This window comes from Bison bison, unplaced genomic scaffold (genome assembly GCF_000754665.1).
Source record: "Bison bison bison isolate TAMUID 2011002044 unplaced genomic scaffold, Bison_UMD1.0 scf7180017863978, whole genome shotgun sequence".
NCBI classification, from domain to species: Eukaryota; Metazoa; Chordata; class Mammalia; order Artiodactyla; family Bovidae; genus Bison; species Bison bison.
The window spans coordinates 187,757-205,762 of record NW_011494550.1 but is presented as its reverse complement, the minus strand read 5'-3'; the positions used below and the strand labels follow the sequence as shown (position 1 = coordinate 205,762).

Here is an 18,006-nt window from a genome sequence, read left to right as displayed (position 1 = left end):
CCAGAAAAATAATGTGATTATCTGGGAGGAATTCCTTGGAAATAGTTAAATCGGGTTACCAGAGGCTACTATTAGAGATGGCACCCTGTAAGCACGTAATAGCCTGTATTTGCCTAATGCTGTATGGTTTATAAAGACGCTTGTAGGCAACATTCAAATGTTTGCAAAACTGTTAGACATCATTCTCCATATATTCTTGGTGGAAAGATGTATGTGATGATAACACTGAGAAAGTCAGATTCATTGATTCTGATTTCTTGCACAACACATTGTCAGGTAGCATTAAACCTGGAATTTGTTCTTCTGCCAGAAACCAAGGTGATCTAATTACTCCCATCACCATAAACCCAATTGCTAAGAGAAAAGTGATAGCTTACAGTGAATGATGTTGGATTCATGATCTCTGAAGAAGAAGATAAAGCTTTGGGGACCAGGCTTGATCACTCAGAGTTTTTGTGTGGCAGAAGTTTTATTACAGTGAAAAGGGACAGAGAACACTTCTGACATAGACATCAGAAGGGGAATGGAGAGTGTCTCACTTGCTAGTCTTATCAAGGCTTTATATACTTTTATTAGAGCCACTCCCACAACATAAGTTATCTTGTCATTTTAAGATAACAAGATTAGTCACAAGGTTCTTGTTAGAAAGGAGAAACATGTCCTCCAATAGTTGTCCATTGTTGTTATATAATCATTAGTACAGAGCATAAGGAAAAAGATACTTTTGAGCAAGATGTGTTATTTTGTTTTTGTAATCATTGGCTCTGGGCTTAAAGAAAGTTAATCTTAAAGATTATTGTCATAACAACTCAGAGTTTAAGAAGAAATGTCTTATGTGACTAAGACAAAGCAATGTAGAAAAAACAGTTTGTCCCTTTTCTCTTCTCAAGAGCCCCATATCCCTTTCTCCTCCCTGGGGACTCTAGACTTCTTATCAACCTACCCTGGACTTCTTATCAACTCTGTCAAAAGGAATAGATCAAGCCTCCACCCTCCTCTGGGCAACAACATTGCCACAGCACAAATTTTGTGAGGCTACAAAAGCTTAAGCCAGATTACAGTAGAGGAAAGCAAAACACCCCTGAATTTTAACATTGCATGGATCTGTGCAGTAGCAGTTAGAAACAGTAATAAGCAGCCTCAGAAAAAGTCAGGGAAACCACCACATTTCAAATGTGAATCTTGAGCAGCTGTAGAGAGATGTCTCCAGAGTTGAGTTAAGGAAAAAAAGTCCCACCATAAGAAATCACTTTCTCTGTGAGAGAGTGACATTGCACACAAGTCAATGTGCAACTGTTTGTTGAACAGTGATGAGTGCAGAGCCCAGGATTAAATTTATTCCTTAGTCACAATGTGTAATGATATCCGTTGGGTATGAGGGGAGGATTTAAAGTTGACCACACATAATAGTACTTAGAATTTGTTGAAAGCATGTGTATTCAAGAGAATGACAAATACAACATAATATCTCTTATAAATGGAATCTGAAAAAGATGAACTCATAAAAAACAGAGAGTGGAATGTTGGTTACCAGGGAATGAGAGGTGGGGGAAGTGGGGAGATGATGTCTAAGGGCACAAACTTGCATCCAGTAGATCAACCAGAAGATAAATAAGTTCTGGGGGTCTAAAGTACACCACAGTGATCATAGACAATAATAATGTATTAGAAATTTCAACACCCCACTCCAGTACTCTTGCCTGGAAAATCCAGGGACGGAGGAGCCTGGTGGGCTGCAGTCCATGGGATCGCTAAGAGTCGGACACAACTGAGCGACTTCACTTTCACTTTTCACTTTCATGCATTGGAGAAGGAAATGGCAACCCACTCCAGTGTTCTTGCCTGGAGAATCCCAGGGATGGTGGAGCCTGGCGGGCTGCTGTCTATGGGGTCGCACAGAGTCGGACACGACTGAAGTGACTTAGCAGTTGCAGTAGAATTTTCAAAGTTGCTAAGGCTCTAGATCTTAATTGTTCCACCACAAAAAGTTATGATAATTATGTGATATGATAGGTGTGTTGGTTAACACTGCAGGGATAATCATATTGTGATAAATAAATGTATCAAATCATACTGCATACCATAGACTTACATGATGTTATCTGTCAATCATATCTCAATGTTTAAAAAAGTTTCATTTACAAAGTTAAATTGTTTTGGAATATGAATTTTTACAGCTATTTAAAATAACAATTTATAACACTTAATGGACACTAAGTTATGGTGATACTGCTATACACAACAACCATGAAACCACGAATGTGTGGTCAGTCATGTCCAACTCCTTGTGAGTCCACAGGCTGTAGCCCATAGGCTCTTCTGTCCATGGAATTTTCCAGGCAAGAATGCTTGAGTGTTTTGCCATTTTCTACTTCAGGGGATCTTCCTGACCCAGGAATCGAACTCACATTTCCTGTGTCTCCTGCATTGGCAGGCACGTTCTTTACCATTGTGCCATCTGGGAAGTCCATGTATACAATAACAAAATATAGTTGAAATGCACAAGCAATAAATTAATCAAATTAGACAAAGTTTAAAAAAATGAGTATTCATGTTTAAGTTGAATAGTAACTCTACGTCATTTATCTCAAATCTACATTCAGTCTTTCTCCATATGTTGAACAATTATTTGAAGCCTCCTGTGTGCCAAACCCTGTGCTAGTTTTGGGAGAATAGTGATGGGTCTATTGCTAGCCCCTGTCTTTGAAAAGTTCCCATGATCCATGGTGGAAAGACACACAGAGAAATGTCAGGGCTCTCACAAAGATATGGACCAGATACTAAGAACCACCAAAAGGAGCATGACTCTGCAGCTTGGGAGCATCATCCAGGTCTTCCCTCATTCCTGTACTCCAGCGGCTCTCACTAGTGCTTCCGGAGGACACTTGGTTCTGTAGGGAAAGTTCTGTAGACATTTTTGGTTGTTACAACCAAAGGAGGAGGAGATGTGCTATAATATCTAGTGGGCAAAGGTAAGGGATGCTGCTCAATGCCCTACAATGCACAAAACAGATCCCACTGCAAAGAATGAGCCAGCCCCAAATGTCAATAGTGCCAAGTAATAAACCCTGATGTATATACTTAACAAACATTTATTGAGCACCTACTATGGGTGTTAAACACTTTTTTAGATGCTACAGGGGATCCATCATTGAAGTATTTAGATGTGACCCTGATTCCAGTGTTCAAGAAAGCAAACAAACAGTAGTGGAGAGATAAAGATGTGACTATTTTAAAAAATCACACTAATTAATATACATGATCTATTGTGATTAAAAGGTACAAAGAAAAGAAAGAAGTCACTATGAGGGCTTATAATAGGAGTGATGACTTAGTATGCAAAAATTAAGGAAGGCTTTCCTGAGGAGGTGACATTTAAGGTCAGACTCAAGGATGTGTAGAATATGCCAGAGGAAGGGTATTCCAGGTAGAATCAACAGCATGTGCAAAGTCCCTGATGTCTGAGCATGCTTGGTTTTTTCCAGAAACAGCCAGGAAGTTAGAAAAGCTGGAGAGCTGGGGAGGGCTGGGATGCAATATTGAAGATGAAGCATGATCTCTTGACCACAGGAGAGTATACTATGTCCCAAGGGTATAAGCAGACAGGTCTTTTTTCAAGTGTTCCCTTCTCTTCAACCTTTTGGAGTAGTTTGAGAAGGATAGGTATTAGCTCTTCTTTATATGTTTGATTGAATTTTCCTGTGAAGCTGTCCAGTCCTAGACTTTTGTTTGCTGAGCAACCATTAGGTCAATAACGAAATCTTAACAGATAAAAAAATGGATATGCAACATACCAAAACTTGGGATACAGCAAAAGTAGTTCTAAGAGGGAAGTTTATTTTGATAAACATCTACATTACGAAGGAAACAGAGACCCCCACAAATAAAGAAGTTAATTTTCAATCTCAAGGAATTAGAAAAAGAAGAACAAACAAAGGCTAAAGTTAGTAGAAAGAAGGAAATAAAAGCTGATTCTTTGGAAAGATAAGCAAAATGGACAAACCTTTAGGTAGACTAAATAGAAAAAAAGGAAGAGGATGCAAATGAAATCAGAAATGAAAAGGGGAATATTGCAACTAATATCACAAAAATGAAAAAGATCATAAGAGACTATAATGAACAATTATACACAACAAAATGGACAACCTAGAAGAAGAAATGATTAATTCCTCAAAATCCAAAGACTGACTCATAAAGAAATAGAAAATGTGAACATATCAAAACAAGTAAAGAAATTGAATCAATAATCAAAAACCTTGAATCAAGTTTTTGTTTAGGTGTTAACCTTTCTCTAAATGTTTCATAGAATTAGAAAAGAAAAGCCCAGAACCAGCTGTTTTACAGAGGAATTCTACCAAACTCTTAAAGAATCAATTCCAGTCATTTTCAAACTCTTCTAAAAAATTGAAGAAAATGAACACTTAGAAACTCAGTTTAAATGAGTGCTTTGCCCTGACACCACAAGATAACAAAACTACAAGATTAAAAAATGGCAGGCCAATATCCTTGATGAATGTAGGTACAAATAGTCTCAACAAAATACTAGGAAATCAAATTTAAGAGTCCATTAAAAGCTTTTCTGCATCTATTGAGATGATCATATGGTTTTTATTCTTCAATTTGTTAATGTGATGTATCACATTGATTGATTTGTGTATATTGAAGAATCATTGCATCCCTGGCATAACATGGTGTAGGATCCTTTTAATGTGCTGTTTGCTAGTATCTTGTTAAGAATTTTTGTGTGTATATTCATCAGAGATATTGGCCTGTATTTTGCTTTTTTGTAATATCTTCGACTTGTTTTGGTATCAGGGTGACGCTGATTCATAGAATGAGCTTGGAAGTGTTCTTTCCTCTACAATTTTTTGGGACAGTTTCATACGGGTAGATGTTAACTATTCTCTAGATGTCTCATAGAATTAGCCTTTGAAGCCATCTGGTCCTGGAATTCTGTCTGTTGGGTGTTTTAAAATCACAGTTTCAGTTTCAAATCTTGTGGTCGGTCTGTTTAGATATCCTATTTCTCCTGGTGCAGTCTTGAAACGTTGTACCTTTTTAAGCTCATGCAGCTCAATATATAAAACAACAACAACAAACAACTCAATCCAAAAACTACGTGGAAGATCTAAGTAGACATTTTTTTCAAAGAAGACATACAGATGGTGAAAAAGCACATGAAAAGATGCTCAACATGAGAGAGTAACAGGCAGGAAGGCCAGGGGTCTCCAAACAGAGGAAATAGCCTGCAAGTGTCAGACATTTTTATCTCTCTTAAGCAGCAGGAGGAAACAAACTAGTGATATTTTTTTCCTTTTCTATACAAATTTAAAAGGAGGTTTCTCTTAAAATACTGTGTTGCCATAATGACACCTGGTTTCACCTGAAGTTAAGTATTCTCAAACCTTGAGTTAACCAATGCACTTTTCTTATGGAAATGTTTGTCTTAAGCTATGTTAATGTACTATGCATTTACTCCAGATTCTGTCTTCGCCTAATGTCTCCGAACTGACTTGACAAACCAGTATGTTATACTCAGACATTGTTCCCCTAATCTATGTAAACAAAACTATTTGTATGGTAATCTGCCCTTCTACAATATTCAAGTCAATAGTTTTATGGCCCGGGATGAATCATCTGATGCCAAGATTATCCCAAAATACATCTTATGGGTGGGGGGCCTGGTGCCACTCTGAGTTTTAAGACATTCCTTTCTTTCATTAACAGACTCCTAGTGACTATATAACATCCAGCTGAAGACTAGCAGGGGGGTACTCTTTCTGCCCCCTTCTGATGCCTATGTCAGAAGCTTCCTCTATCTTGTTTATACTTTAACAAAACTTTATTACACAAAGGTGCTGAGCGATCAAGCCTCGTCTCTGGCCCTGGATTGAATTCTTCTCCTCCAGAGGCCAAGAATCCCGGTGCCTTTTTGTGAGTCAACAACAACCTTTCAAACACTGGTAATTATTGGAGAAATACAAATAAAAACTATAATGAGGCATCACCTTATGCCAGTCAGAATGGCCATCATCAAAAAGGCTATAAACAATAAATACTGGAGAGAGTGTGGAGAAAAGGGATCCCTCCTACGTTGTTGGCAGGAATGTAATTTGGTACAGCCACTATGAAAATTTCTTTAAAAATTAAAATAGAGCTACCATCTGATACAGCAATCCCACTCAGGCATATACATGGAGAAAACCATAATTAGAAAATGTATATGCACACCAATGTTCACTGTTTGCAATAGCCAGGATATGAAAGCAACCTAAATGTCCATTGACAGAGGAGTGGATAAAGAAGATTTGTATATATTCATATATATACACATATATATATGTATATATATAAAGGAATATTGCTCTACCATAAAAAAAGAATGAAATAATGCCATTTGCAGAAACATGGATGGAACTAGAGATTATCATAGTAAATGAAGTAAGTCAGACAGAGAAAGATAAATATTCATGATAACATTTATATGTAGAATCTAATTTTAAAAGTGATATAAATGAACTTATTTAGAAAACAGAAACAGACTCTGAGACTTTGAAAACAAGCTACATTTACCAAAGGAGAAACATGAGGGGGAGGGATAAACTATGAATTTAGGAGTAACATATACACAATACTATATGTAAAATAGATAACTTACAAGGACCTATTGTATAGCACAGGGAATTCTCTCTACTCAATATTCTGTAATAACCTATATATGAAAAGAATCTGAAAAGGAATGAATATATGTACATGTTATAACTGAATCAATATGCTGTACACTTGAAACTAATGCAACACTGTAAATCAACTATATACCAATAAAAATTAAAAAAAAAAAAAAAAAGACAAAAGTAACAAAACACTAGGCACAGTGCTTCATATATGAAAAAGGCAGAGTCCTGGTAGCATTTCTTATTATCTTCAGGTTATTCTAATTTTTTTTTTTTAATTTGGGAGGATGGGGAAATAAAATCTTCTTTTACTAATCCATTCAAGAAGAATCAGCTGCATCAGGGTCCTGACACATCCATGTGGGGCTCTCCACCTGCCTATAGATAAATAAGACATTCTTAGGCAAAAATAATGGGATGGAGTTCATCTCATTGGGCACAAAGATATATGCACCCCAATATTCACTGCAACACTATTTACAGTAGCCAGGACATGGAAGTAACCTAGATATCCATTAACAGATGACTGGATAAAGAAGATGTGGTGCATATCTACAATGGACTATTACTCAGCCATAAAAAGGAACAAAAGTGAGTCAGTTGAACTGAGGATGAACCTAGAGTCCGTCTTTTATCTTAAAAAAATTTTTTTTATTTGTGTATAGTTGATTTACAGTGCTGCATTAGCTTCAAGTGTACAGCATATTGATTCAGTTATACATGTACATATATTCATTCCTTTTCAGGCACAGACTGGAGTAAGTCAGAAAGAGAAAAACAAAGGTCATATGTTAACACATAAATGAGGAATCTAAAAAAATGGTACAGATGAACCTATTTTCAGGGCAGGAATAGAGACACAGACATAGAGAACTGACATGTGGACGTAGTTGGGGGGAGGGGAGATTGGGATGAAATGGGAGATTAGGATTGATATACACTATCATGTGTAAAATACTTGACTAGTGGGAACCTGCTGTTATAGCATAGGGAGCTCAGCTGGGTGCTGCATGATAACCCAGAGGGGTAGGATGTGGAGTGGGTGGGACAGAGGTTTAAAAGGAAGGGATATATGTATACATACAGTTGATTTGTTTTGTTATGAAGCATAAACTAACACAACACTGTAAAGCCATTATACTCCAGTTAAAATAAAGAGATTGTGATGATAGAGTCTATGGCAGAAGGGGGAAAATTGGAGAAAAACTAATAGCTAGTGTGCATCCAACTCCTATGGAGTATGGGTATTTTACAGACCTGAATCACTGCAGAAGTTCTATAGAGATAGAAATTACTAAACCCAAACCATCTGTCACCTTCCATACCACCAAACTGGCCATTAGGAGCTTAGGGGATGGAAAGTTCTGTGGAAGCTTCTCTGTATGGCGTTCTTCAGCTCCTTATTCCTGAGGCTAAAAATGATGGGGCTAAGAAAGGGGGTAAAGACTGTGTAGGTGGTGGCCAGCAGAGTGTTACTGTCCATAGAATGAGGGCCCTTGGGTTTGAGGTAGATGATGGAGGCAAAACCGTAGTGCACGACCACTATGGTGAGGTGGGAGACACAGGTGGAGAAGGTCTTGTGCCGGCCCTCAGTGGAGGGGATCCTCAGGATGGCAGCCACGATGAAGACATAGGAGAGGACGATGAAGAATAAGCACCCCATCAGGGCTGTGACACAGACCATGATCACACCCATGGTGACAGAGGCTGTGTCCTTACCACAGGCCAACTTCAAGAGGGAAAGCACATGGCAGACAAAATGATGTATCTCCTTAGATCCACAGAAGGTGAGATGAAAAACTATCAATGTCAACATCATCCCCATGACTGAGCCACCAGCCCAACACCAGGACACAAGACGGGCACAGTCGCGGGTGCTCATGAGCACGTTGTAGCGCAGGGGGTGGCAGATGGCCACGTAGCGGTCGTAGCCCATGATCATGAGCAGGAAGGAGTGGGTGAAGCCAAATGTAAAGGAGAAGAACATCTGGCTGGCACAGGCCACAAAGGTGATGGAGCGGTGGGTGGAGAGCATGTCCGCCAGCATGCGAGGGGTGACTGCAACAGTGAACAGGATCTCGGAGATGGAGAGGGCACACAGGAAGAGGTACATGGGGGTGTGGAGGCTGTGCTCCCTCCAGATGGTGCCCATGATGAGCAGGTTCCCCAGCAGCGTGAACAGGTACATCAGCAGGTATAGCAGGAAGAAAGTGGGCAGGAGCTGCTGAGGGAAGTTGGAGAAGCCAATGAGGATGAATTCAGACACTGTGCTGTCGTTCTGACCAGACGAGGATGCTGCATCTGGGGAGATCAGAAACAAGATGAAGACCCAGTGGTTAAAACAGAGGCTCTAACATAGGTTAAATGGCAATCAAAGACATCTATACTAGTCTCACAATCTTCACCAGTAAGATGTAGTAAATCATAATAGTACTTTGTGCTCATGCTCATGGTCAGTCACTCAGTCATGTCTGACTCTTTGTGACCCCATCAACTATAGCCTGCCAGACTCCTCTGTCCATGGGATATCCCAGGAAGAATACTGGAGCAGGTTGCCACTTTCTCCTCCAGAGGATCTTTCTGACCCAGGGATGGAACCCATGTCTCCTGCATTGGCATGCAGACTGTTTACCACTGAGCCACCTGGGAGCCCATAATAGTACTTACCATTTATTAATGTGATATTGGTAAACTAAGATCAGCTCCATAAGTGCTTAAGATATTGTTTGGCTACTGGGTTATTTTTATGAACAATGATGGAAAGAAATAAAAGGATCTAGAATTGTAATCATTAAAACAGACATGGATGATCTGGGTCATATTCTCTTGATTAGTGCTCCTGTTCTAGAAAACATATATTTGGTTATTAGCATTCTGAAAAATCTTTCCTCTCTGATAATCTTTGTCCTTTTATTGAGTAACCCATTCTTCTTTATTTTCAAACTATTTTATTGGTACTCACTTCTGGCATCCTATCTCACATTTTGTACTTGCTCTTCTAAAGAACCAAATTGAAAATTTGAAAATAAAAAAATGGACAAATATATGCCAGGAAAATGTGTACCAAAGGAAATACGAGGCAGCAATCTTGAATGCAGGAACAATGAAATTAATTGTAATAATAGCCATAAGATCTCTGTTACCATATGCCAGTAAAAAGAACCAAGTTCCCTGGAGAGGTGATCTGGTCATGGAAGGAAGCTTAAGAGACCTCTTCAACTGTAAAATGGAACTTTCACTGAAAATGTGTTAATGTTAAAGGATGCCAGAACCAGATTCAAAACATGCCCACTGAGCATCAAAAAAGGTGATCACGTGCAAAGGATGAAAGAATAAGCTAAATGACACCATGAGGGATCAATCAGAAAATCTAGAAGGTGAAACCCTACAGAGAACAGTTGGTCTGTTCTCATCAATAAGCCAGTATCAAGAAAAAATGAATAGACAAGCAAAGGCCATGATAACAATATACAATATGGGGTATTGATTTAGATAAGTAGCTGGAAAGTATTTTTAAGGAACTAGAGTCTCTTCTGGTGTGAATGAATGATAAAATACAAATAATAGGGATTATTCTTAATTTAGTTATTCATTTAAATGTGATTTTTGTTGTAAAAAGGCTGTGAAGGAAAATATAACCAGTTTAAAATCATATTGAAATATAAAAATTACACATATGCACACAGGATGGGCCTAAGAGGAATATTTTATGTTAGCTGAAAGAAAATTGTAGCAACCTGCATATATATGATTAACACATACAACAATATACACTTGAATATTAGGAAGAAATATTCAACATAACTTCAATGAAATAGTTATAGAAATACTAAATCAGTACTAGATAGATAGATTTAAAAAAATTGAAGTTGGAAGTTCAAACAGAGCTTAGAAATGCAATTTGGGAATTATTCATTGCAATTCTTTAATAATATTCAAACATTAGCTCCTAGGCATACTTAGGTTCTTCTCCAAACAAAATTAAACATTTTTTCAAGTATGCAGAGGGCCTTAACCAAATCTTGCACTGTTTTAGGACATAGAGAACTCTTTTATTCACTTGGAAGTATAAATAATAAATAGATTGAAATGCACTAAAAATGGAAATCAGTAGAGAACCAGTAGCTTTCCAAATTCCATAAGTGGGAAATAAACAAATAATCATTTGTTTCAGTATTGAATAATATAATAAATGAAGAAATATTTATAATTAAATAATGTAAGCATCAAATGTCAAAGTTTTAACCTAAAACATTACTATGAGGGGCGTACACATCTTTAAATATATTTATCAAGCTACTTTGTCCAATGTGAAATGAATCGCCAGTCCAGATTCGATGCATGATACAGGATGCTCGGGGCTGGTGCACTGGGATGACCCAGAAGGATGGTATGGGGAGGGACGTGGGAGGCGGGTTCAGGATGGGGAACAAGTATACACCCGTGGCGGACTCATGTTGATGTATGGCAAAACCAATACAATACTGTAAAGTAATTAGCTTCCAATTAAAATAAATTTATATAAAAAAAGAAGTTGAAACAAAAAACGAAATGAATGAAGTTTCAGAAGCATATAAAATTGCAGAACTAGTACAAGAAAATAATAGAGACCCTAGATATTCAAAAAAGTTTTAAAGAAACTGAAATGGTTAAAGACTTTCTCTTCCTATAATCATTAGTCCCCGTTTACAAGTGAGTGCTCTTAAACCTTTGAGGAACACTTGATGAATATCTTACACATATGCTTAAAAAAAAAATGAAATCCGCTGAGCTCATTTCATCAGGTTAATGCAATCTGATTCTAAAGCCAGGTAAGAATGTTATAAGAAATGACAATTACAGGTCCACTTTACCTATCCTTCCAAATTTTATAATCCATTAAAAGATATTACTTAACAAAATAAAATGATGTATTAACATTAGTGTGTTATGATCAGGTGATAAATATGGATGACAAGAAGGTGCAACATCATTAATTTATCACATAAACAAACTGAAAAAGAAAAATGATAGAATTCTTTTGATCCAGGAAGGAACATATTTTCTAAAGTTAAACTACTATTTATGATTTTTAACTTTTTTATATAATTGACATATAACCTTGTATTAGTTTTACGTGTACAGCATAATGATTTGATATATGTATTTTTATTTGTGATTCTTTAAAAAACCTTTTTACAACACAAACTTGAAGGGGACTTTCTTGGCTAGATAAAGAATACATACTAGAAACCTAGCTAATATTATATACTAAGTGGGGACCTTTACATGCACCCAGCATTCTATAGGAACAGGAATAAACCAAGGTTACTCACTGTCTCTGCTGTTCTTTAACATGGAACTGAAAGCCATGAGCAGTTCTACAAAGAAAGAAGATACATAAAGATAGGAAGGGAAGTGACCTTATCATCTACCCAGAAAAAAAAAATTTAAAAATCAAGATGTAAAATGTTAAAAATTAAGTAAACAAGAGAGATATACCCTCCCGGGTAGTGAGAAAATTATAGTCATAGCCACTTTTTAAAAGCGTGAACCTGGATTAGACATGTTCTTTGTTGTTTAGTCGCTAAGTCATGTATGACTCTTTTGCAACCTCATGGACTGTAGCCCGCCATTCTCCTCTGTCTATGGGATTTCCCAGGCAAGAATACTGGAGTGGGTTGCCATTTTCCTTCTCCAAGGGATCTTCCCGACCCAGAGATTGAACTCACATCTCCTGCATTGGCAGGTAGATTCTTTACCACTGAGCCACTAGGGAAGCACTGATTAAATCAATTTCATATCTCAGAAAATATCCCTTCATTATTCAAATCCTAATAAAGGTGGCAGCATAAATCAAAGAGAAAAGATAAGATTGTTTACTTCTTTTTGATGGGAAAACTGTTCATTTCATGAAGCAAAGTAAATCTGAATTTCTGCCCAAGAACAAATGCAAAAGTGGCATTCAGACAGATTCAAGACATAAATATGTAATATCAAAACATAAATATGTAATCTCAAAACATAAATATGTAATCTCAACCAAAGTTAATGGAAGAAAGGGCAAGAGAATTAGTTTGTTGGTATTCAAAGACACAAATGCTAAGGATATTTTAAAAAATGCAAACATCAACATTAAGGATTTTTATTCACAAAGGAAATCCTGGATGAAGTTATTAGGCAGATGGAATATTGGGAAAAATAATTGCATTGTGTAAAACTGACAATGAAATACTATCTAGAAAAATGAACACGAATTAGAAACCTTGGTACAGATATGAGCAGAGAAATTACAGGAATTTGTAAAGATGTGCCAAATGTAAAGATGCTCAGTAAAACAGGGAAGGGGAGTGGGCACACACACGTACACACACAGGGAAATTTCATTGTATAATTATTTAATTCCCCCAATTAGAAAATGCTTGGATTATGGGGAGAAAAGAATCCTCCTGCAATGCTGATGAGAATGTAGAATGATGGAAATTCAGAATAGGCTTGCTCTGTACTCCAGCAAATTTGGTCCTAAGTATATTTCAATTTCTCAAACCTATTTATAGGGGAGCAGGTAAGAGGATGTTCCTTTTATTAGTGGGGGACTTGGACAAGCCTGAAGAAGGCAGAAAGATGGGATGGAAGCAAATGCTGGAGCCCCAGCCAGGTGTACACAAAGCATTGTAAGTGGATTTTTAAAAATAAAATTGAGTGAATAAAGCAGAAAACAGAGTGAACTCTCTATAATTCCACATTAAAAATATAGCACATGAAACTACATGAAAGGGGAACAGTTGATACATGTCACTGCACATTTGTCAAAACCCATAGAATGTATCACAGAGAGCGAAGCTTAATGTAAACTTGGAGTCCGGTTAATTATTGTGTATCTATATAGGTCCCTCAATTAAAACAAATGTCTCATACTAATGCAACATGTAAATGACAGAAGAAACTATATAGCAAAGGAGGTAAGTGGGAACTCCCTATACTTTCTGATCAGTTTGTCTGTAAACCTAAAAGGTCTCTAATGAATTAAAGCCCATTAATTTGAGAATTAAAAAATTGAAAAGATATGCATATGGAAATCTAGACAAACGTGCAAGAACATAAACAGATCAGAGTACCCAGCTTCAGCTTCAGCATTCATGATAATTTCAGGCCACATCATTCTTTGGCTGTCGTTTTCATTGTACAATGTTTAGCAGAAACACTGGCCTTTACTAACCAGATGCCAATAACATCCCCTTCTCACCACGAACTGTGACAACTAAAAAAATTCCTGTTTATGTCCAAATGTACACGGTGGACCAGAATCAGCCTGGGCTCAGAACCGCAGTCCTACACGTTGCCAGGGGCACATAGGCTAAGCGAGAACTAGGGACGCACATTTCTTCCTACCCTCTCTCTCCTGGCCCTGCTCTGCTTGGTCTGTCTTTTCCAAGAAATGGCTAGCAAGGAAGGGCAGAAGAGAGTGTCCTGCTTGTTGCTGTCAGTGGCATCCACAGACAGGTGTGGGGTCAGACCTAAGGGCTCCTCTCCCTGATACAGTGTGCTTTATCCCTGCTAAGTCTCCAGCAGACTGTTCCCCAAGAGTCTGTCCATGAAACCAGACCAAAAGGGCAGTCCCCTGGGTATGGAGAAACCAGGTGGGACCTCAGAGGACTCTCTGGCACCTGTACTCTCTGCTTCCTCTGCCAACTAGAGAGACTGCAGACCCTATTGGGGGCTGAGGAGCAACTAGCTGTGGGAGAGAAAAGGCTGAATACAAATGCCCAACCCCCTCAGGGTCAAGTCAGAGGGAAGGCAAGAGCTAGAGGAGTCCAGACTGAGAATCCTCTGTGGTGCCCTCAGGGAAAGGGCAGTCGGAAGACTTCTCAGAAAAAGGGTGACTTGGAGCTGGGTCCTGGAGAATGACTTCTCTTGGGGGTGATGTAAGTGCTCAGTGTCTTCTAGCCAAACTGCAAAGCTTCACCTCTCTTCTCAGTCAAGTTCTACCCTGTTCCTGTTGTCCTGCTGATCTAAACCAGATGGTCTGACAATAGCATGTGTCCCTAGGATAAAATATAAATATTTGATCTCTCATTCTTCATCTTGTTCCTGACACTCAGTAGGTAAATGTGTTAGTATCTTAGGAGTGATAGGTTTCTTTTTTATGCTGATGAGATGACTGGAGGCTGGGGGCCTCTACGTAGCTTGGATGGGGGCTGGTCTCCAGAAAGACCAACCATGAGAAATTTTGTTCTATGTGTGCCTTGTCTCTACTGCTATATCCTGGTTTGGCCCAAAGTGGTTGCTGCTAACCTAGAAAGGAGGCTCTAGGGGAGACAGAGGTGTGAAATGGGTGCACTCCTGTGACGTGTATGTGTATTTGCTCAGCACTGGTGTGTGAATCATCTTCTATGAGACCAGAGGAGACAGAATTCAGTCCACCTGTCATAAGAGGTCAGAAAGCCCAGTCTCGAAAGGAAAGGCTGCTGTTGTTCAGTTGCTCAGTCATCTCTGACTATTTGTGATCCCCTAGACTGTAGCACGCCAGGCTTCCCTGTCCTTCACTCTTTCCCAAAGTTTGCTCAAACTCATGTCCATTGAGTTGATGATGCCATCCAACCACCTTGTCCTCTGTCGTCCACTTCTTCTCATGCCTTCAATCTTTCCCAGCATCAGGGTCTTTTCCAGTGAGTTAGCTCTTTGAATCAAGTGGCCAGGGGCTATAGAATAAGTTAAACACCAATGGCCAATGATTTAATTAACCATGGCTCTGTGATGAAACCTTTATAAATGCTTCCCAAACAGCACAATTTGGAGAGTTACTAAGCTGGTGACCACATGGAGGTGCTGGTAGAGTGGTGCGTCCAGGGAGGGATGGAAGCTCCTTGCACCTTCCCCCACACCTTGCCTATGCCTCCCCTTCTATTTGGCTGTTCCTGAGCTGTGTCTTTGATAATAAACTGGTCATAGCCACTGAAGCACTTGCCTGAGTCCCATGAGTCATTCTATCAAAGTGTGAAATCTGAAAAGGAGGTGGGTTTTGGAAAGTTCAACTTTTTGGCCAATTCAGATGGAAGTGTGGGTCCCACAGGCACTCAGTACTTGCAACCAATGTCTGAAGCGAGCTCCTCACCTCTGAAGTCTCACAGTAATTTCAGGTAGTTAGTGTCTGAGTTGAAATGAATTGTAGTACACCCAATTGGTGTGCAGAGTTGGAGAACTATCCTTGGTGTGGAAAGAAGCCACACGGTTGGTGTCTTAAGTGTTGTGAGTAAAAACAACTGGCCTTTATCTCCTTCTGTCTAGTCAGCAACCCTGCCCACTCCACTCCTGTAATCAGCTTCAAATCTGGCCATTCAACAGTCCAGGGTGCCTGCACCTCCCTCCCTCTACCTCTCCCCATCTCTTCCTAGGTCTCATCTCACCCACCCCTGCTGTCAGCAGCATGCTCTCCTCACAACATCCAGAAAGAGCTCTCTATATCAAGAATCTAATGATGCTACTTGTTCTTGAAACCATCTCCTGTTACCACCACTTTGGAATGTATTAAAAGCTCTTGGAGCCTCACTCTCTTTGTTTGACAAATAGTTCTCACCTTGTTGGTGTTGGAGAAGACTCTTGAGAGTCCCTTGCACAGCAAAGAGATCCAACTAGTCAATTCTAAAGGAAGTCAGTCCTGAATATTCATTGGAAGGACTGATATTGAAGCTGCAACTCCAATACTCTGGCCACCTGATGTGGAGAACTGACTCATTGGGAAAGACCCTGATGCTGAGAAAGATTGAAGGTGGGAGGAGGAGAAGGGGACAACAGAGGATGAGATAGTTGAATGGCATCACCGACTTGATGAACATAAGTTTGAGCAAGCTCCAGAAGTTGGTGATGGACAGGGAAGCCTGGCATAATGCAGTCCATGGGGTTGCAGAGTCAGAAATGACTGAGCAACTAAACTGAACTGATGTAGGATGGGTGTGAAGAGTAAATGTGATAATGGATTTTGTGTGTTTTGCAGTCTGGAAAATAGAGGACATTCCAGATAAGTTAGTTCCTTTATCCCTCCTTGTTGGATCCTACACTTAAAATTAAAATAACATGTACTGCAGCTTCCTCATCCGTTCACCTGCCAATGGACATCTAGGTTGCTTCCATGTCCTAGCTATTGTAAATAGTGATGCAATGAACATTGGGTGCTTGTGTCTTTTTCAATTCTGGTTTCCTCAGGGTATATGCCCAGTAGTGGGATGGCTGGGTCATATTTATGGTAGTTTTATTCCTAGTTTTTTAAGGAATGTCCTTATTTTTCTCCATAATGATGATATCAGTTTTCATTCCCACCAACAGTGCAAGAGGGATCCCTTTCTCCACACTATCTCCAGCATTTATTGTTTGTAGACTCTTTGATGATGGCCATTCTGACTAGAATATTGTAATTATCCTCCAATTAAAATAAATAAATAAAAATTAAAATAATGGTAAGAGAATAAAAGTGTAGGGGAATATCCATGACAACATACAGTTAAAGAGAGGAGCATTTAGAATCATTGCTTATTTTCCAATTTGGATTCCTTTTATTTCTTTTTCTGCTCTGATTGCTGTGGCCAAAACTTCCAAAACTATGTTGAATAGTAATGGTGAAAGTGGGCACCCTTGTCTTGTTCCTGACTTTAGAGGAAATGCTTTCAATTTTTCACCATTGAGGATAATGTTTGCTGTGGGTTTGTCATATATAGCTTTTATTATGTTGAGGTATGTTCCTTCTATTCCTGCTTTCTGGAGAGTTTTTATCATAAATGGACGTTGAATATTGTCAAAGGCTTTCTCTGCATCCATTGAGATAATCATATGGTTTTTATTTTTCAATTTGTTAATGTGGTGTATTACATTGATTGTTTTGCGGATATTGAAGAATCCTTGCATCCCTGGGATAAAGCCCACTTGATCATGGTGTATGATCTTTTTAATGTGTTGTTGGATTCTGATTGCTAGAATTTTGTTAAGGATTTTTGCATCTATGTTCATCAGTGATATTGGCCTGTAGTTTTCTTTTTTTGTGGGATCTTTGTCAGGTTTTGGTATCAGGGTGATGGTGGCCTCATAGAATGAGTTTGGAAGTATGGTACTGGCACAAAGACAGAAATATTGATCAGTGGAATAAAATAGAAAGCCCAGAGTTAAATCCACGCACATATGGACACCTTATCTTTGACAAAGGAGGCAAGAATATACAATGGATTAAAGACAATCTCTTTAACAAGTGGTGCTGGGAAATCTGGTCAACCACTTGTAAAAGAATGAAACTAGACCACTTTCTAACACCATACACAAAAATAAACTCAAAATGGATTAAAGATCTAAACGTAAGACCAGAAAC

The 18,006-nt window shown here is 38.7% G+C and overlaps 2 protein-coding genes across 2 annotated transcripts in view; one reads left to right on the top strand and one right to left on the bottom strand.

Annotated features, from left to right (window-relative positions):
• Positions 1 to 8,013: 8,013 nt before the first annotated feature.
• LOC104984321 (olfactory receptor 10H3-like) lies at positions 8,014 to 9,125 on the bottom strand. Its single transcript, XM_010833998.1, has 2 exons — positions 9,071 to 9,125; positions 8,014 to 8,975 (listed from the first exon to the last, which is right to left on the bottom strand). The coding sequence occupies exons 1-2, from the start codon at positions 9,123 to 9,125 to the stop codon at positions 8,014 to 8,016; spliced, it is 1,017 nt and encodes a 338-aa protein (XP_010832300.1).
• Positions 9,126 to 10,023: 898 nt separating this feature from the next.
• The window catches only part of LOC104984320 (olfactory receptor 10H3-like), a 26,650-nt gene continuing 18,667 nt past the window's right edge, over positions 10,024 to 18,006 (top strand). Inside the window, exon 1 of the mRNA XM_010833997.1 lies at positions 10,024 to 10,051. Coding sequence (XP_010832299.1) covers positions 10,024 to 10,051 — 28 coding nt within the window. The remainder of the gene's footprint in view (positions 10,052 to 18,006) is intronic.

Excerpts from the sequence above, each read along its gene's own strand:
- LOC104984321 (XM_010833998.1), bottom strand. The coding sequence starts at position 9,125 with ATGAGCATGAGCACAAAGTACTATTATGATTTACTACATCTTACTGGT. Across the intron at positions 8,976-9,070 it reads ACATCTTACTGGTGAAGATT|ATGCAGCATCCTCGTCTGGT; the intron begins GTGAGACTAGTA and ends TGATCTCCCCAG.